Genomic DNA, 17,736 nt, shown 5'->3' on the forward strand with positions numbered 1-17,736 from the left:
TGAATCTTGGACACCTATTGAAGATAAAGACTGCCACATGATAATTGAAGAGCTAAAAGGTGAAATAAAAAATAAAAACATAGCGAAAGAGGTCCAAAAGGCCAGCCACAATCTCTCCTGCCTCCACTACGAAGCCGCCAGTCGCGCGGCCCATTCGGAGTTGAAAATTAGCCTGCAAACTGGTCCGCCATAATCACCCAAGTGCTGCGAGTCTGGATTTGGAGAATGACGTCTGAGCTCCCCAAGGCTCAGGAACTGCCTGTGGAAACTATATTCCGATCTCAATATTGAAGCGGACGGCGGCCTCGAGCGTGGAACGATAGGCCAGGCAGGCAGCTGACGCTGGCGCGGGTGTAATTGTTGCTAGTAGTGCGGTGTTTGTTGCCAGACCTGACGAAGGCTTTTCTTCCTGCGCCGTCACATTACGAGAGGCTGTAGACAAGAACTGGGAGTACGGGGGATGAGACCCTGCAGTTGGAGAAAGGCTTATCAGATGCTCTACCTGCACAGGATGCCGCTAGAACGTCGTTGGCGATGATTGGTAGATTCTCAAATCGCCAATCCTGTCAATGAAACGAAACAGTTCCCATTGCAGTAACGGCTCGCCTACGTCTCGCCTGCAGGTCACCGGGTTCTAGATCAGCGCATCTTGGCGCTGCTGCCAGGGAGTTCGTTGAGGCTGCGCGGGGTTTTCCTCGTTCACTTTACCCTTCCTGTTTCCTCGCCCATGACTCGAGCCGACATCTTGGCCCGGTTGCTCGTCTTCGAATTGCCTTCATACTCGCTAACAATAGCGAAGCGCAGCAGCTGTTCCCATTGGTAAGCATCGAGACCGGGGCCAATGTACCAGGACTATTTAAACTGCGGAATGAAACAACGAAACGGGAAGACGAGGGGAGGTTGAGAAAGGTGGTGCCTGGGGGCGAAAGCGAGAAAAAGTATCAAAACCGTCGTCGTCTCCTTCGTCTCTTTCGTTGGCGCGGCAACGAGGAGGGGCAGCAGGCATCATATGATGGGATCTTTGCGGGACTTGGCGATCATACGTAAGACGTGGTAATTGACGAGTCCCGCGGTATTCTGCTCGGGTGGAACCGGTGACCTGTACAATGTCAGTATCGGATCGCATCGCGAGCTAACTGGCGGAGGGGACTTACTTTCTAGGATCTCCGCTGCCTCGGCTGGAGATATATTGCGTAGAAGAAGATTGGATGATCAGGTAAGGAGGTGCAAGATAGGGGTCAAGTTTTAGGGAGCGAAGGGCAGGGCAGGGCAGGGCATTTGGAGTAAAATGCAGTTCTATCTAGGAATAGGCCCGGCGATCCTTTAGGGGTGAATGTGCCAATCTCGACTCCCGATCCTAGCAGAGAGATGTCCGATATCCAACATTCTTAGCACCGGAATTCATCTTCGTTGTCCCTTTTTATGGATGCCAATGGTCAAGGACAAAGTGTCTGCCATCAATGCATTCATCGAATATATTTCTCACCTGAGCGAGCGGCATGAGGCGATTCTCGAACACGAGATTACTGTGATTTCGTTTGAGCGAGATCAAACGAGAGCGGGGACCGGCGAGGTAGGGCGAGGTAGGGAAAGGGGAGGGATTGACAGTGACAATGGCGGAGTGGTACCTCGCTATGGCGACTTGGTTAGGATATGGCAGATACAAGCCGACAGACTTGCCTTTATCACGGGAGGCTCGACATCGCAGCTGGTGGACTTGGGGCTTTTGTGTACATACTCTACAAATGACGTGAGCAGAAACCAACCGCCCGAAATTGCGGTTACTTGGGTGCATTTGACCTTGCACCCCTATGCCCTGCTCCCTGGGCAAAAGGCCCTCATCCCCTTGCCCTACCAAAGGGATAATGGTAGCAAAGAAGAAAATAAAAAAGCAGCAAAACGGGGGTCTGCCCCAGCGAGAGCGACACTTCCCAACGCAACAACGGAAGCAGCAAGCAGAAAAAGCCCCAGCACCAGCACCAGCCCAAGTCCAAAACGGCCCTCCCCTCCCAACCCCTCCCTCCCCTCCCTCCCCTGTCCAGCCCCCTCCAGCACCGCACCCCCATGAGCCTCCCTACCTCCACCTCTCAGGGCAGGTTCGTGGGGTGGCCGCAGAGAAGCCAGGAGACGCGTCGGCCCGTGTCCTTGGCGAACTCCTTGGCCTTCTCGCGGCGGACGCGCTCGGCCCGGCGCCGGTCCTCGCGCGCCCGGTGCTGGAGGGCCAGACGGGCGACGTCCCGGAACATGTCCTGGACCCCGTCGCCCGTCTTGCCGGAGCACTCGAAATAGGCCTCCGCGCCTATTTGGAGCGCCGCCTTCTCTCCCTGTGGGTGGTGGGGGGTTGTGTTAGCTTGGGTTTGCTTGTTGGGTTGGTGGGAGGGGTTTGGAGGGCGGATACTTGGCAGGGGAGGGCGGGTGCTATGCAGGGGAGGGAGATGGCGGGTGCTATGGGGGAAAGATGGCGGGTGCTATGGGAGACATGGCGAGTGCTCTGGAGAAGGATGGCGAGTGCTCTGGAGGGAATGGCGGGTGCTATAGGGGACATGGCATGTGCCATGATGAATGGAATGGCAGGTGCTAGGGGGATGATGGCGGGAGCTATGGAGGGGATGGCGAGTACTATGAGGCGGAATGGCGGGTGCTATGAAAGGGACATGGCGGGTGCTATGAGGTAGAATGGCGAGTGCTATGGAGGTGAATGGCGGGAGCTATTGAAGGAAATGGCGGGTGCTAGGGGGGAAATGGCGGGAGCTATGGAAGAAGGATGGCGGGAGCTAGGGAGAGGATGGCGAGTGCTATGAGGAGGATAGGGCGGGTGCTATTCGGGTGAAAGGCGGGTGCTATGAGGTGAAATGGCGGGTGCTACTAGGGTGAAAGGCGGGTGCTATCGAAGAGAAAGGCGGGTGCTATGGGGATGATGGCGAGGACGGCGAAGTAAGAGTACCAACAAAGGAAGGAGGGCACAGTGAGCAAAGGTGTGAGACTTGTAGTGCTGCAGTACAAGAGAGTGAACTTGACCTACCTCGTCATGCGAAACGGGGATGGCTTCATTGAGGAAGCGAAGGCGCAGGGTTGGGCAGGTGGGGCGGAGGTCACGCTTCAGTCCGGCGACAAAACAAGGTGCTTCGACAAGGTTGGCACGTAGTTCGCCGGGCCACTAGGTACCAGGTTGGTTAGCAGCTGCTATAAGTCTCTTTGCCTTGGTAGATTCGTTTTAACATTACTTACTTGGCGGATCATGGACTGAAGGCTGGCATCACTCTCCAGACTAAAGCAGAGCACGGAGGCATGGAAGAAGGCCCCCATCAGTGGGCTAGACTCCTCAGGATCAAGGTCGCCGGGTATGTCCCAGAGCTCTAGCAGGTAGGTTGTTCCGTCAATGTCAATGGGATGACGGTCCAGATAGTAAGAGGGAGATGGCTCAGTCTAGACAATTTGTTAGGTTGTTCTAGGATTTCACCCTCAAAGAGGTATGAAGTATTTGTTCCATATTTACCTCCACGAACAAGTCAGTCCGAAGGCGCCTGTAGACTTGTTAGCATGATTCGCCGGGCAGATGAAGAGAAATGGACGCTTACTTGACCAAGGTCGTCTTTCCCGTAGACCTATCACCAATGAGGCAGATCCGGATCCTCTGGAATGCGCTTGGGCTTAGGCTAGGAGTTGCACCAAGGAATGGATTCTTGACGCCAGTCTTATTGAAGAACCCCATGACACTGCTTCGGACAGTTGCGGTAGACTTTTGTCCTCCATTCGACTCCGATAGTGCTCCAGAGAGCCTACGCTTGATGGAGCCGATAACCCGGGCTCTCTTTGATGGGTGGCCATTGGCAGATGGGGTCTCCAGGGGTGTCTCCTAATCCAAGGGGTCAGTGTCGATCTCCAATGTTAGACGAATGGTAGAGTGTTAATGCCACTTACAGCAGGCCTCTTCTTGTTGTTCACTTCCTTTGCGCTGAGAGGTGGCTGGAGTAGTCGCTCCATCCGGCTGGTCAGCTCGTCCACACGTGCCTGCTTCTTGCTCATGTAGTCCATCCAAGCCATTTCGAGTGTATGAAGGGATTCCAGAGGAGTAGGGTATTCTTTGGCTTCGCCCCTCTTCCTTTTAAGCTGGCGGTCCTCTTCCTCTGGCTTGGCATATTTTCTGTGGCCACCATTCCGAAGCCACTGGTGAAAGAAATCGTCTTGCTCGGTGCAGAGACAGGCATCCCCAAGCCAGTCATTGAAGCGCTGCGTGGGGTTAAACTTGCCCTGGCCAAATTCATTGATGAGGATATGGCCATAGAGTGGTCTCGACTGAGGCAGACCCCGAATTTTCGCAACCTGGCGATACATTTCTCGCATGTCATGAGTACCCTGCATGGGATGGGCACCCTGCATGGGATGGGCACCCTGCATGGGATGGGCATCTGGCATGGGATGGTCTTCAGCTAGCTGTGGCTGGACTCCAGTTTGCAAACCGCCATCTTGCATGTGATACTCTCGGGCTGGCACCGGGTGAGCTCGGAGTGTGTTGACAGGGGGGCCAGCAGGTCTGGGGTTCGGGAGACAGTCTTCAGCCGACACTGGGTGAGCTCCAAGTGGGTTGCAAGGAGGGCAAGAAGGTCTAGGGTTTACCATCTTGTAGTCCTCAGGTGACACCGGGTGAGACCGAAGTGGGTTGGGATGAGGCTGGGGATAGGAAGGTCCAGGGTTCCGAACGTTAAAGGAATGAGGGGCATGACCTCCAGGCTGCTCAGGCTGGCTCCCAAAGCAGAATGGGGTAGGGATGCGGTCACGGACAGGACGGCCGTTGGGAGAAGCTGGGCCAAAGATAGGAGTGGAGGGCTGAAGGGGAGTACCAGCAAGCACCTCGTCCCTTCTGTAACGTCCAGGGACCGCACGGGTTTTGATAGGGATAAAAAACCGCCGTTCTTTATTTTCCTCCATTTTTGCACTTGTGGCTCTCAAAGTTGGAGGTTGGCCGATGCTTTCTTTAGAATATCGCGGTGCTGGAAGGTAGTTGTTGCTGCGAGGTGATTGTTGATACCTAGTGACGCCGACGCGACTGGGTGGTTAGTTAACGCACCTCAAGGAGAGAATTGACAGGAAAAGGTGATATTTTTGCTTACCTTGTTTTACGGTAAGAAGGCCATGTCGTAAAGGATATGGAAGAGCTTTACCAAGGTCAGGAGTGATCGGAGCAGGATTCAGATTGAGGCGATCCTGGATATTTCATCTGCGGAGGAGAGGGATATGGGTTTAGAGGGGTCCGCAAAGCGAAGAGAATATGTGAGGAATGTACGAGTGCACTAGGATAAGGTAGAGGAAATGAAGGATAAAGGGTCAAGGATGGAGGTCGGAGGATATGAGGGAAGGAGGTGTGAGGCACATGCGAAATTCGGTAGCTGGGAATGGGGCTTGGCCTAGCAACCAGTTGCCCAGAGAGAATACGTACCAGAAAAGTAGAGGAAAATGAAGATGTGAGCATGACAAGTGAGTCGATTGTGCGGGCGGTGAGTAAATATGTCCTGGAGAATGTCAGGATACGGTAAGGCGTCCGGCTGACCTGACCTATGAGAAGGACTAGCTCAACAGGGCGATGACAAGAGTGCCTACCTTTGTGTCCTGCAGAAGCGATGAACTAGAGTGAGTGAGTGCAAAGGTGAATATATCGTACGAATGGCCCGGCCAGACTTGGGTTTGGCGAGTCACGAAGCTGGAGTTGTGAGTACGACGTACTCGACGTGAGCTGTCAGATAAATATTTGGCAGGAAGAAGGAAGAGAGAGATGGGTTGGAATTAATGTAGAAGATGTGGAGAAGAGAAGACGACGCGGGAAAAGGCGATATGGAGAGTTGAAGGGTGAGGTCAGGAAGAAAGACAGGTCGGGAAGAAAGATGGGTCGTGAGGTGGATGGTGGTCAAGGAAGAAGCCCCAGCCCTTGGCAGACTCCTTGATGGTGATAAGAATATCAGCTAGCCGCAGCCTTGACTTCAGATATTGGAAAGATTTCCTCTTTCCTAGGCTCCTCGGTCTATTATTCAGCCTCATCTCACCTAGAAGGAGAACAGGGTTTGCTAGCCAGCAATATCAGCATCAACGTCAACAAGCTGACACAGGTTCTCTACCAGGGCCAATGCCACGCGCATCCACAACAATCGATTCATAATATGGCAGAAGTACCGTGATACAATGGAGAGACAAAGAGTGACTGAAGTGTGCACTCATTGAGTTGCTCCATGAAATCATCCCTAGAGACGCGCTAAACTCATGGGCAGCCAATGTTTACATTCTACCCCTGAATCAATCACTGCTCCCAAAAAACACAACCACATCATCGACAGACACTACCATGTCCAGAAGATGGCCTAATATTTGCCTTAACAGCAGCGACAGTACATAACACTGCATCCATCCAAGTGGTCAAGACATAATCCCAGCTGGAAAAAGCGTGCATGTACAAGCCAGTGGTAGAAGAGCCCCTTTCTCTATCCCAATCTGCTTGCTATCAATACTCACCCGAACAACTAATAAATATCCCCATCAGCTTCAATTTCTAAACAATTTCTAAACCTGTCCTACAGCTCACAAAGGAATGTATGCAAGAAAGCAGAACCCCAGAGCCAAACCGCCGCCAGACATCCATCCCTGCCCCTCAATACGCCGCCCCCAGTCGCTCAAGCACCTCCTCCCTCAGCACCGACACCCTGCTCGACCCATCCTCAAACCCCTCACCCACCGACGACACGGACCCGAACTCCCCCCCAGTCCCCCACGTCTCCCTCGGCGAATACACCCCACCCTCCGGCGGGGAGATCGCGATCCCAATCCCCTGCGCCGCGGCCATCTCCCCGGCCCCACCCGCCCCCCCCTCCCAGCTCCCCCAGCTAGGCCCGCGCCCCACCGCCCCAAACCCAACCGTCGTCGCCGCCTGCCTTGCCGCCGCGGCCGGGCCTGACACCACGACCGGCGGCGGCAGCAGTGGCGGTGGCGGCGGCGGTGGTAGGGCCTTGGTAGGCGGCGGCCCCGGCCTGGTCGTGGGCGTGACGAGGTCCGGTATCTCCAGAGGTGTTTCGTGGGGTCTCGGGGGGCGGGTCGGCTGCTGCTGCTGTTGCTGGGACTGGGATTGGCAGAGGGAGAGGGATGACGTGCCCGGGAGGGTCTCGTTCCGCAGCGACGACGACGACTGTGCCGTGGCGGAGATGGAGGTGGCGGATTTTGTCGAGGGGGCGATGCTGCCGCCGCTCAGGCTGCCGCGGGAGCGGCTGTGGGAGGAGCGGGCGGCCTGCTGGTGGTGGTGATGGTGGTTTGTCCTCGGCGCGGGCTCGCGCCGCGGCACCAGCCTGTTGGTGGTGGGCGAGCAGATGGGTGACGAGGGGAAGACGCCGCCGCCGGGGTAGCTGTTGACCGGGGTCAGGGGCGTCAGCGGCGGCGACGGGGGGCGGTTACTGTTGTTGTTGTTGCCGCCGGCCGGCCGCAAGAGGATGGCCGGGAGGAGGAACTTCCTGTCGCGGAGCCGGAGCGGCGGGGTCAGGGCGGAGCGCATGCTGGTCGTCGACTGGGCGGGCGAGATCAGCCGTTGCGGGGAGCTGCCGGGCGGCTGCCGCGGGTCGTCGCGCCAGAGCCGGATCCGGTCCTTGACGCCGGGCGGGCGCGCTGCCTTCCCCCTGTTGCGCCACCGGAGGAGGAATAGGGTGAGGCTTATCAGGGCTAGCAGGCCCAGGCCCGAACATGTTGCGATCGCGGCCTTGGCACCGGTTGAGAGGTCGGCGTTGGGAGCTGCGGTTGGCACCGGCGGGGCGACTGATGAGAAGGGGAGTGTCTGCTCGGCTCCGGAAGGCGCTGTCGGCATCCCGCTCTGTGTTGCGAGGATTGAAACGGCGGGGGTGAATCCTGGGGTGAATTCAGGGGTAGACGCCGAGATGGATGCCGGGGTAGACGTCTTCGATATACTGGCAGAGATAGTTGTCTGTGTCGACCCGTGCAGCTTGCTATGTTTCCCCGTCGCGCCATATGGCGGCTTTGGGTACGTCGAACAGGAGTAATTCGGTGCCGGCGGCCCTGGGTCAATGATGGAATAGTAACCAACGCTATGAAGCAGGTAAGTAAGAAAATGAATATAGTCAAGAATGCTCTGCAGAGCCCGGAGGGGATTTACCTTTGACACTGATTGATGACCAGATCGACATTCGCTGAGAAACAGTCATTGGTTAGTCCGAGACTCGCTCGATGACGCCGGACATCAAACTCACGATCTTGGCCTAGAGGACCATTCCTGTCTATGTATACGCCGCAGAATGTCGAGTCGCACCAGTACAGCGGCCAGAGGCCTTGGTTGGGGCCATCTTTGGTGAGAGGTGCGCACGCCTTGGCGAAGTCCTCGATGTAATCATGCGACACCTGCTCGAGGAACTGCTCTCTGCAGTTCTGTAGACACCTCGGAGGGTCGCTGTGATGGTCTCCGGGGTCCCCCTTAGCCCAACCTCCATTCTCATTCGCCTCCGTCTTGTTAAAGGAGTAGCCACAGTTGCTTGTCTCTTCTACCCTCTCCATGTTCGTCGTCGGCGAGACCGACAGAGGTCTGCTCAGGGTGCGCGGGTGACAGTGTATCCAGAATGAAGGGTGTAGCGAGAGGCATGTTATGAAGCCGCGAGGGCTTTTAGTTCTGGACCTTGATGGACTAGCTGACTGGGCTACAGGGTGAAACGAGCGTCGTGACAAACGAGTGTGTGGACAAACAGGGTGAGCCTGTCTCGGTCCGGGCTGGGAAGTACGTTGGCGACGGAAGGGCTGTTCAGGCCGGCAAAGGAGCACTGGTCATATCCGACAGGTCGCATCCAGCGAGAAAAAGAAGAAGACCTCTCTTCGGGGGGTGCCGCCGCGCCCATAGGCATCCGCTATATAGCCCAGCGCTACGACCGCTCCCCGCTCCCTCTTACACATGGGCATGATGCTGGCGTGGCGACACAGCAGCTGTAGAACACAATGGGGAGGATGACCGGGCAGGAAGAAGGGGGTAGGAGGGGAGGGGGTTGAACTGTTAAGTGACGGTGTGCGACTTGAACAAAGGATCATCTCTGTTACAGCTATATGCGCCTCTCCGTCCGACGAGAATCAAAATACTCGTATGAGAACCCTACAGCAGGGATGAGCATGCCCAGGGAGGGCGAGGGAAGATACATGTACCCGTGTCGGATCTGAGGGGACGACTCTCTGAGGCGGCCGCCCAGCTCAGCTGCAATAGAAGTCATGGAATGCTGCGCAGTTGCAGGGAGAACTTATTAAAGGTACAGCTGCCTCGCAGTCATCATTCGAGTCCTTTTCTGGGGATAGACCCGGGGGAGCTAAGACACAAGCGAAGGAGTTATATGAAGCAACACATAGCAAATTAAGAGCTGAATATCTCATTTCCGCAGAATAGGCCAGACGCTGTTGGGAATGGATATCGCTCACCGTTCGGAGAAGCTGAACTGTAATACAGTACGGCCCTTCTTCGCAGCCCAGACGTATCACTGGGAGAGACAGCCACCGATCCGTGAAGCCAACAGTCCGACAAGCCGGACAAGGCCGACCGAGAGATGATGGTTCTCGGGGGAACCAGGGGACACGATCTGGTTCTACTTTTGTATCTATACAATCCGAAGGCTTGTTGATCCCGTTGGAATCCGTTGGCCGGCAGTGGGATTACGGCACGGTCGGATTGTGAAAACTGAATGGCCAGCGAGGCGAGGCTTTTCGCATGGAACATGCCGCACATGTCCAATGACCTTGTCTCTCTAGCCGAACAGGTACAGTCGGAGGTTGTGGGACTGTGAGGTGGATTTGGCCGAGTGCCCACCTCCTCTTGTTCGGGAAGGGCTCCGAGTCCTACATATTTGTTTGCTCTTCACCCCACGCAGTTTGTTTGTTTCCATGACCACGGTACGTAAACGGGCCAGCACAGGAGCTTAAAGTAGGCCTAAACGCAAAACAAGACGGTCGGCTCAAGTCGACTAATAAGTATGCAGCAACCCTTTTATCGATTGGGGGTAAATATAAAGAAAGAGACTGGCAGTATTCAGTGCTCTGGCTTGGAAGTGGTCACCTGGATGGTGTCGGACTTCCGTGGGATGCCAATCACCTAGTAGAAGCAGAGGTAGAGAGACATGCTTCGACCCGGAGCATGCTGATTTTGAATCCACGGTTCGACCTGTAATCTCCGCCCCAGAGGCAACAAACCACCCGCCCCAATGAACTGGGGATGACTGATACAGCTCTCACCTAGGTTGCAAAGGCGTAGTAAGAGACCCGAGGAGAGCACAGCCGCAAAAGCACTCTCTATACTTCCAGCCTTATCCAACCTACCTGGCAAGGGGATTGAAAGGAGGCGAGGGTAAAGGATGCTTAGATGGCCGTCAATCATCTCGAGAATAGCGTAGTGTATCTCCCAATCTCAACGATCGAGTATGCTTATCGAATCCAATATCACGATCCCACCTAGAGTTCTCGGACTCATGTCGCACGTTGCTCAGCCCGATGACCGTGTCCAATATTTCCTTTCGAGAACATCATCTCAACTTTGCCTCGGGGACGATAAGTCTCCACCGATCTGCCTCTTGGGACCGTTCAGCACCAGCTGTGCCATGTTTTGCATCGCACTCCAGTTCGAGAAGTAACCCCGACCCGATGATTTCGGGACTCGGCCTTAGCACGCCAGGGAGCTCATCCCCGATAAGGGAGTGCTTACCCATTCGCTTGAATGGACGTCGAGAATATCTGGTATTCTCGAAAGCTCAACATGAAGTATCATATGATTGAGGTGCACCCTCGCATCATATTGGGTAATTGTTTGGCATCTACGGATATCGCGACCGAATTTCGTCATGTCACCCTCCATCCCGCTGAGGGCCTCTCCGGCTGTCCTTGGTTACTAATTGATCGGCATTAAATTGTTAACACCGATACGCTTTCTTCGTCTGCGGCGATAAACTTGCCAAGCAGGTGTCGACACCAGCGGCCTTAATGACACCTCCTAAGATCTCCACATAGTCCCCCACGGCCAATTCAATGCGGTGGGGCATCGCGATGGTGGGATATGGTCTGCCGGCGCAGCGCTGCCGGGGGCGAAATGTCGAGCTACATAAATAGGCAGAGAGGTAGCTCTTGCGATTGTAATTGACGTCGCTTGTTTCTTCAGACTATTTTACTAGATTTTAAACTCACCAAAGTAAATATCTTGCAAGATGTCGAAAGTACTGCTCACAGGTATGATAGCTACCCCTCCATAGGTACCCCGCACAACCATCACAGTCCCGGACGCGGAGTTGCTAACATGAGATGCAGGAGGATCTGGCTTCATCGCCGGTAAGTGAGATGCAGCTCTTAACCCCGTGCGCGAAATTCAATTTGGGATGAAAGACAGAGTCGAGTAGTGCTGACCACGGCCATGGCTCCCACACAGCCCACATCCTTGACCAGCTCCTCAAGAAGGGGCACAACGTCGTAACGACAGTCCGGTCAGAGGAGAAGGCGAGCAAGATCCGCGAGGCCTACCCGGACAAGACCCAGCACCAGCTCCACGTTGTCATTGTGCCCGACATTGCCCAGCCGGATGCCTTTGACGAGGTCGTCGAGGTTCCCGGCCTGGAGGTGGTCATCCACACGGCCTCGCCGTTCCACTTCAAGTTCAGTGAGTGACAACGGCGCGCAACAAGCATCCTGTTCAGAGACCCCCGTAACTGACAACTTCTGCCAACCGTAAAGCGGACCCAAAGAAGGACCTCATCGACCCCGCCGTCATCGGCACCACGGGGATCCTCAAGGGCATTGCCCGGTCCGCGCCGGGCGTCAAGCGCGTCGTCGTGACCAGCTCCTTCGCCGCCCTTCTCGACGGCGCGCGCATGAGCGACCCCAACACCACCTTCACCGAAAAGTCGTGGAACCCCGTCACCATCGACCAGATCCACGACGACCCGGGCACCGCGTACCGCGCGTCCAAGACGCTGGCCGAGCGGGCCGCGTGGGACTTTGTCGCCGACAAGAGCAACGGCGCCAAATTCGACATCGTCACCGTCAACCCGCCCCTGGTGTTCGGGCCGCTGGTGCACCACCTCGCCAACCTGAACTCGGTCAACACGAGCAACCAGCGCATCTTGAACTGCATCCAGGGCAAGTGGAAGAGCGAGGTGGAGGCGACGGGCGGGGCGCAGAGCTGGGTGGATGTCAGGGACGTGGCGGCGGCCCACGTCAAGGCGGCCCTGGAGATCCCCGAGGCGGCGGGCCACAGGCTGTTCACCGTCACGGGGTCGTTCTGCAACAGATACGTGCTGGACATCGTGAGGAAGAACTTCCCCGAGTACGCCGACAAGCTGCCCGCGGAGGACGTCAAGGGCGGAGAGCCGGCAGAGAACGTGTACAAGACTGACAACACTGAGACGAAAAAGTTGCTGAATATCCAGTGGACCCCACTGGAGAAGAGCATCGTCGACACGGTCAAGAGCTTGCAGGCATATGGCGCATGAAGCAGCACTGGTGGAAGCCAGGGATAAAAAAAAAGGCTCGCCAGGGTAGTATGAGGCTGTACTCTGGTCGAATAGATTAGTTGAAGTCGAGGCGAGTAAAAAAATTAAACCTTCATCAAAGGAGTGGAAGCGAGGAGCATTGGACAGTTCCTTCTCGGCCAGGGGATTGCGCACCTACTGCTAAGAATCTACCTCCATGGCGTCTGCCCCCCTTTCCAAGTCCTGGATTCTCCCTATTATCCCATCCTTCCAAATCGCATACTCCTTTCTCTTGTGCTCGCTCAAAAAATCATATCGGTCCTGGAACATGATGTCGGCCCGTTTGGCCGGGCCGGACTGGGTATTGTCGGCATCATCATTGCCCTCGCCCCCAGATTCGTCCTCTCGGTCCTTCTGAATCAAGTCCTCAATGCTCTTCGCCCAGTCGCTCTCCAGCCATCCGTGCCGGTTGATCCTCAGCGCGGCATTGTCAATGTCAGCAGCATGGATTTCTTTCCATCCTTCCCAGGCGTCGCCTTCGTCAACCCCTTTGATTGAAATGGTCCGTCTCGCTTTATTCAGCGTCTCCACAATCTCCTTCCGAACATGGACATATCGGGCCTCGTCTACTCCCTCAGGCATGCTCACGCTCCCCCATATGTAGAGGTACAAGGAGCCAAGTAACGACGAGAGGTTTCCCATCACCCATTCATCGCTGGTCGTTCGACCGTGCGGCATCACAATCGACTCCATTCCGGCTACGACGGTTCGGCCGATTTTTGAGTCGTCTAATACTTTGCATAGGAAACCAAGACTTGGCCGAATCCATGGGGGGAGGCCAGTCGTCGACCGTTTGTGTGGCACTGAGCCTATGGGACGTCCAAGTTTTGATGGCGTTCCAGTTTTGTTAGTAGAAGGGCTTCGGGAGGCTGCCAAAGATTGGTCCTTGTTAGGAGTTGCCCTCGATGGAAGAGAGCTACCACCCGGCGAGATGCCCGACTCTCGTAGTTTAGCACTGGGCGTCCTGACGCGGCCCGAAGTTGAGCGAACTCCAGTGGACGAGCTCGGCAAGATATTGTCAAGATGGTTGTACAGCCTCTTGTAAATGCGTGGCGGAACAGGAGGCCGTGGATGAATTGGGGGAAGATTCAGTGAGATCTTCAGCCTGGATATAGGTTAGTAGTCCGGACTAGCAGCAGTATCGTCGGCGGCGGAAATAACCTGTCACAGGCCAGATGAGCACATGCATAGGGCCGCGCAATTTCCTCATCGGATTTCAGAGTGCTTGCCCGATGTCGAGATTGGGCGAGGAGAGACCCTGCCAGGTCAACTAATGGTTGAGGTAGCTCCGCATTGTGAGTCGGGAGGAGAGACAGGAGAGTCTGCTCAATAGATCGATTCATGGTTTTGTAGTTGAAGTGAAGAGCTCCCGACTCTTTCAGATTGTCCAGTTACGAGCTCGAAATTCGGGGGTAGAGCGCGAACTCGCGACTCATGCAGGAGGCGCCTCAGTCAGTCGCGCCCGGTCACGTGAAAATAGATTGAATGAAGAAAGAAAACGGAGAAGGGGAAATGGCTGATACGTCTAAGCCTAATCAGGTAGAGCGTAAGCTAGTTATTACTCTTCATAGTTAGGTGTCTCCAATCCCAGGTCCCCAGGAGGGTCCGGTGATCGGAAAAACTTCCCGCATACGGGTGGAGGATGAAAACCAGGCAGATGAAAATGCAATTACATGACGCATCCGTAGCGCGAATCGAACGACAATCAACTTCGACTCTTTCGTGGCCTCAAGTTCGAAGATTAGGCCGGTCCTTGTTACGTGTCAGAATGTGGACTGGATCGCAGCTCCTGGTGTCAAGCGCGAATTGCCACTAAGAACCAAACCCCACGATCCTCGGGTGACAAATTGAGTGCGCGCCACCCGATCCCTTCGCCTCCGAATACTTTCCGCATCTCAACCAAGTCGTTCCTTCTGATTCTCATATCTGTTTTCTACATCTGGATATCGAGAAGCCATATTCTCGAACACCCCCTGACTGCGTACCTTGTGGTAGCCTGAGGCTGTGTCCAACATGGCTTTCCACGCAAGCGGGCTGCCGGTGAGTGGCTTTCTTGGACCTCTAACTTCGGAACTGTGGCTAATGAAAACACTCAGAACATCGCAGCCGCTACGACCGACCTTTGGCCGTCTATCGCAAATACATTACTGGTACCTTGGAGAGGCGCATCTTCGCCCGGCGCAAGACGGACGGCGCCTTCAAGGCCGACGAATGAAGGAAGCCGCACCACGCCGCCTCAACAAGGAGAACCCTCCCCAACTGTAAGCGCCAACCACACCATGCGGATGCGTCATCCAGGTGCCAGCCCCTTGGAATAATAACAGGATAACTAACGTCTGCGCAGGGTGCAAGATCCAACATTCCCGAGTTCCTCCGCGGCGCTGTGTTGCCTCACCCGCTAACCTCCGGCCCCTTAACAAAACCCACCAATATCCATGCCGAGATCTCGACAATGTCTCCTCGCTCGTTATCTGCGGCAAATCCGCTGATCCGGAGATCGTTTCGGATGTTGATGTCCAAACCCCTAGGAATTGCCGTCCCGTTTCCATCCTCGCACGCACATCAGCCAAGCCATTTCGTCCGCTCATACTCTTGGATAGCAAGCCGTCGGCCGCAACAGCAATATCGAGGCTTCGGGACCGGGGGGATTTCCCGCAGCCTGCTAGCCAGCCGTGAATCGGCGGCGAACAGGAACCCGAGTAGCCCGACTGCCCAGAATGCTTTCTACCAAGCCTTGCTGAAGGCGAACATGCCGGCCATAGTAGTGGAACGGTATCAGTCAGGTCGCTTTGCAGGCAACGAGGCGGCAGACGATGCGTATCAGCGGGCGATCTCGATGATTGGCGGTTCGAGCGCTGGGCAGGTTGGCTCCGGGCTCGCCGGGGCGAACCTTTCCGCGAACAACCCAAGCGGCTTGACACCCAGTCAAATCCAGGCAGTCAGCCAGGCTCTTGCTGCACACTCGCATGGCGGTAACATCGCACTTGCAAAGGGGCCTCAAGGCTCTGGCGCTGGGACTAAGGATGGCCCGATTCATGTCGTTGTCGATGAGTCCATAGGAGGCGCCGTCTTCCGTTGGGTCAAGTTCTTGCTCTGGTTCTGTCTGTTCACGTATCTCAGTTTGGTCCTTGTCACCATGATGATTGAGGGATTGAACACTTTCAAACGCCCTGGATCCAGGGTTGAGAGCAGCGAAGCGAAAGCGGAGAACCAGACAGCCCGTTTCGCGGACGTCCACGGATGTGACGAAGCCAAGGAGGAGCTGCAGGAGTTGGTCGAGTTCTTGCGCAACCCCGACAAGTTTGCTACCCTTGGTGGAAAGCTACCGAAGGGTATTCTGCTCGTGGGACCTCCCGGCACCGGCAAAACCCTGTTGGCTAGGGCTGTCGCTGGCGAGGCTGGCGTGCCGTTCTTCTATATGTCCGGGAGCGAGTTCGACGAGGTCTACGTGGGTGTTGGCGCCAAGCGAGTCCGGGATCTCTTCTCTGCCGCGAAAGCAAAGTCTCCTGCCATCGTCTTCATCGACGAGTTGGACGCTATCGGAGGTCGCCGCAATGCTCGCGATGCCGCCTATGTCAAGCAGACGCTCAACCAGCTTCTCACTGAGCTCGACGGCTTCGAACAGAACAGCGGCGTCATCATCCTGGGAGCTACCAACTTCCCTCAGCTCCTCGATAAAGCACTTACTCGTCCCGGCCGCTTCGATCGCCACGTTGTGGTGCCGCTTCCTGATGTTCGGGGCCGCATGGCGATCCTGAAACACCACGCAATGAAGATCAAGGCCGCACCGAACATCAACCTGCAAGCGATTGCTCTGAGCACCTCGGGCCTTTCCGGCGCCGAGCTTGAGAGCATCGTCAACCAGGCGGCGGTTCATGCCAGCAAGTTGAAGGCGCAGGCGGTCACTCAGCGGGATTTCGATTGGGCCAAGGATAAAGTAATCATGGGTGCGGAGAGAAAGAGCATGGTGATCACGCCCAAGGAGAAGGAGATGACGGCATACCACGAAGCTGGCCATGCGCTCGTCAGCTACTTCGCCAGGGATGCGCCAGCAAGCCTCTACAAGGTTACCATCCTCCCTCGCGGGTCCAGTCTCGGCCACACGTCGGTTCTTCCTGTGATGGACAAGTATTCCTATAGCGTGAGGGATTACCTTGCTCAGATCGAGGTCTGTCTCGGAGGCAAGCTGGCCGAGGAGATTGTCTATGGCAACGAGCTGGTGACCAGCGGTGTCAGCAGCGTAAGCTATCTCCCCCCTTACTGTGACGACGTAGTGGTTAACCATTTGCATTAGGATCTCGAACGAGCCACCAAGATCGCCTGGCAGATGGTCGCCCAGCTGGGCATGTCGGAGAAGCTGGGGCCAATGGAATACCAACAAAGGTTTGACACGCTCAGCTCGGAGACCAAGTCCATGATTGAAGGAGAGGTCAAGAAGACGCTAGACGACGCCTACGAGCGGGCGCGGACTCTGCTTCTATCCAAGAGGAAGGAGCTTGACCTTGTTGCTAAAGCGCTTGTCGAATACGAGACACTGGACAAGTCGGAAGTCGAGAAGATCATGCGGGGCGAAAAGCTCCCGGATCGGCTCCCCGTGCCACCAGGTCCGATGACAATACCAGCACCCTCAAACCCCCTCGAGCCTGGCATCTCGGACCTGCCACCACTTCCTGGAGCGTCTCCTGGTAGCAGCGATGATAACACGAGACCCCCACCGCCTTCTGGTGGTATCGTCGCTGGACAGAATCAAGACCCCCAATGATTCCTCCAGAGCCACATTCAACTCAGGATACTGGACAGGGGCGGCACTGGGACTGGGGAGTATGTCAGAAGGGGCATAAGCAGGCGTTCTTCCTTTGGTTTCACTGTGTACCTATCCCAAACAGCAAATTCTCGTTTGTGGAAGTAAAAGTATCTAGCATAGCTACCTTACCTTAGTAACTCTACAGCGAGAGTATCCCACTCCACGCGGAACGCCCCTGGCTCCTGGCTCCTGGCTCCTGGCTCTTGCCGCCTTGTTGCACCATAAAGTGCTCTGTGCTAGGGTTCGGAATCGTACGAGCATCCTATTTGATACATATGGAATACGAATCGGTAGGGAGGTACGGCCAGTTGGCCCCAGCTGGCCCAACCAATTGGAAGCCACTTATTCATACACAGGCAGGCAGCTTGCCTCCCGTCATCTAATGCCTACCTACCTACCTACCTAAGGTAT

At 55.7% G+C, this 17,736-nt stretch overlaps 5 protein-coding genes across 5 annotated transcripts; 2 read left to right on the forward strand and 3 right to left on the reverse strand.

Annotated features, from left to right (window-relative positions):
* Window positions 1-2,044: 2,044 nt before the first annotated feature.
* Window positions 2,045-4,371, reverse strand: QBC33DRAFT_521218 (P-loop containing nucleoside triphosphate hydrolase protein). The gene is made up of 6 exons (XM_060426438.1): window positions 3,922-4,371; window positions 3,579-3,856; window positions 3,497-3,524; window positions 3,229-3,426; window positions 3,023-3,157; window positions 2,045-2,324 (listed from the first exon to the last, which is right to left on the reverse strand). Exons 1-6 carry the CDS (start codon window positions 4,360-4,362, stop codon window positions 2,088-2,090), a joined length of 1,317 nt encoding a protein of 438 aa, XP_060288640.1. The 5' UTR covers window positions 4,363-4,371; the 3' UTR covers window positions 2,045-2,087.
* A 2,266-nt stretch (window positions 4,372-6,637) lies between these two features.
* QBC33DRAFT_564905 (uncharacterized protein) lies at window positions 6,638-8,558 on the reverse strand (the record flags this gene model as incomplete). Its single annotated transcript, XM_060430409.1, has 3 exons — window positions 8,235-8,558; window positions 8,141-8,174; window positions 6,638-8,072 (listed from the first exon to the last, which is right to left on the reverse strand). Exons 1-3 carry the CDS (start codon window positions 8,533-8,535, stop codon window positions 6,638-6,640), a joined length of 1,770 nt encoding a protein of 589 aa, XP_060288641.1. The 5' UTR covers window positions 8,536-8,558.
* A 2,434-nt stretch (window positions 8,559-10,992) lies between these two features.
* QBC33DRAFT_9519 (methylglyoxal reductase (NADPH-dependent) gre2) lies at window positions 10,993-12,572 on the forward strand. The gene is made up of 4 exons (XM_060433214.1): window positions 10,993-11,226; window positions 11,305-11,325; window positions 11,423-11,650; window positions 11,725-12,572. The coding sequence occupies exons 1-4, from the start codon at window positions 11,205-11,207 to the stop codon at window positions 12,480-12,482; spliced, it is 1,029 nt and encodes a 342-aa protein (XP_060288642.1). The 5' UTR covers window positions 10,993-11,204; the 3' UTR covers window positions 12,483-12,572.
* On the reverse strand, window positions 12,515-14,160 carry QBC33DRAFT_9571 (origin recognition complex, subunit 6). Its single transcript, XM_060433215.1, has 3 exons — window positions 13,683-14,160; window positions 12,661-13,626; window positions 12,515-12,545 (listed from the first exon to the last, which is right to left on the reverse strand). The coding sequence occupies exons 1-2, from the start codon at window positions 13,862-13,864 to the stop codon at window positions 12,663-12,665; spliced, it is 1,146 nt and encodes a 381-aa protein (XP_060288643.1). The 5' UTR covers window positions 13,865-14,160; the 3' UTR covers window positions 12,515-12,545; window positions 12,661-12,662.
* A 19-nt stretch (window positions 14,161-14,179) lies between these two features.
* On the forward strand, window positions 14,180-17,736 carry QBC33DRAFT_521229 (putative ATP-dependent peptidase). Its single transcript, XM_060426439.1, has 4 exons — window positions 14,180-14,561; window positions 14,618-14,782; window positions 14,866-16,761; window positions 16,816-17,736. The coding sequence occupies exons 1-4, from the start codon at window positions 14,535-14,537 to the stop codon at window positions 17,281-17,283; spliced, it is 2,556 nt and encodes an 851-aa protein (XP_060288644.1). The 5' UTR covers window positions 14,180-14,534; the 3' UTR covers window positions 17,284-17,736.

This window comes from Phialemonium atrogriseum, assembly GCF_030411735.1.
Source record: "Phialemonium atrogriseum strain 8032-3 unplaced genomic scaffold QBC33scaffold_1, whole genome shotgun sequence".
In the NCBI taxonomy this organism is placed as follows: domain Eukaryota; kingdom Fungi; phylum Ascomycota; class Sordariomycetes; order Cephalothecales; family Cephalothecaceae; genus Phialemonium; species Phialemonium atrogriseum.

What these genes read in the sequence shown, in the direction of transcription:
- QBC33DRAFT_521229 (XM_060426439.1), top strand. Translation starts at nt 14,535, where the DNA reads ATGGCTTTCCACGCAAGCGGGCTGCCG. An exon ending in AAGGAGAACCCTCCCCAACT is followed by an intron (nt 14,783 to 14,865) that starts GTAAGCGCCAAC and finishes ACGTCTGCGCAG; the next exon opens with GGTGCAAGATCCAACATTCC. An exon ending in TGACCAGCGGTGTCAGCAGC is followed by an intron (nt 16,762 to 16,815) that starts GTAAGCTATCTC and finishes CATTTGCATTAG; the next exon opens with GATCTCGAACGAGCCACCAA.
- QBC33DRAFT_521218 (XM_060426438.1), bottom strand. Translation starts at nt 4,362, where the DNA reads ATGCAGGGTACTCATGACATGCGAGAAATGTATCGCCAGGTTGCGAAA. An exon ending in ACAACAAGAAGAGGCCTGCT is followed by an intron (nt 3,857 to 3,921) that starts GTAAGTGGCATT and finishes CCCTTGGATTAG; the next exon opens with GAGACACCCCTGGAGACCCC. An exon ending in GGAAAGACGACCTTGGTCAA is followed by an intron (nt 3,525 to 3,578) that starts GTAAGCGTCCAT and finishes ACAAGTCTACAG; the next exon opens with GCGCCTTCGGACTGACTTGT.
- QBC33DRAFT_9519 (XM_060433214.1), top strand. Translation starts at nt 11,205, where the DNA reads ATGTCGAAAGTACTGCTCACAG. An exon ending in GTCGAAAGTACTGCTCACAG is followed by an intron (nt 11,227 to 11,304) that starts GTATGATAGCTA and finishes CATGAGATGCAG; the next exon opens with GAGGATCTGGCTTCATCGCC. An exon ending in GCCGTTCCACTTCAAGTTCA is followed by an intron (nt 11,651 to 11,724) that starts GTGAGTGACAAC and finishes CCAACCGTAAAG; the next exon opens with CGGACCCAAAGAAGGACCTC.
- QBC33DRAFT_9571 (XM_060433215.1), bottom strand. Translation starts at nt 13,864, where the DNA reads ATGAATCGATCTATTGAGCAGACTCTCCTGTCTCTCCTCCCGACTCAC. An exon ending in GCTCATCTGGCCTGTGACAG is followed by an intron (nt 13,627 to 13,682) that starts GTTATTTCCGCC and finishes ACCTATATCCAG; the next exon opens with GCTGAAGATCTCACTGAATC.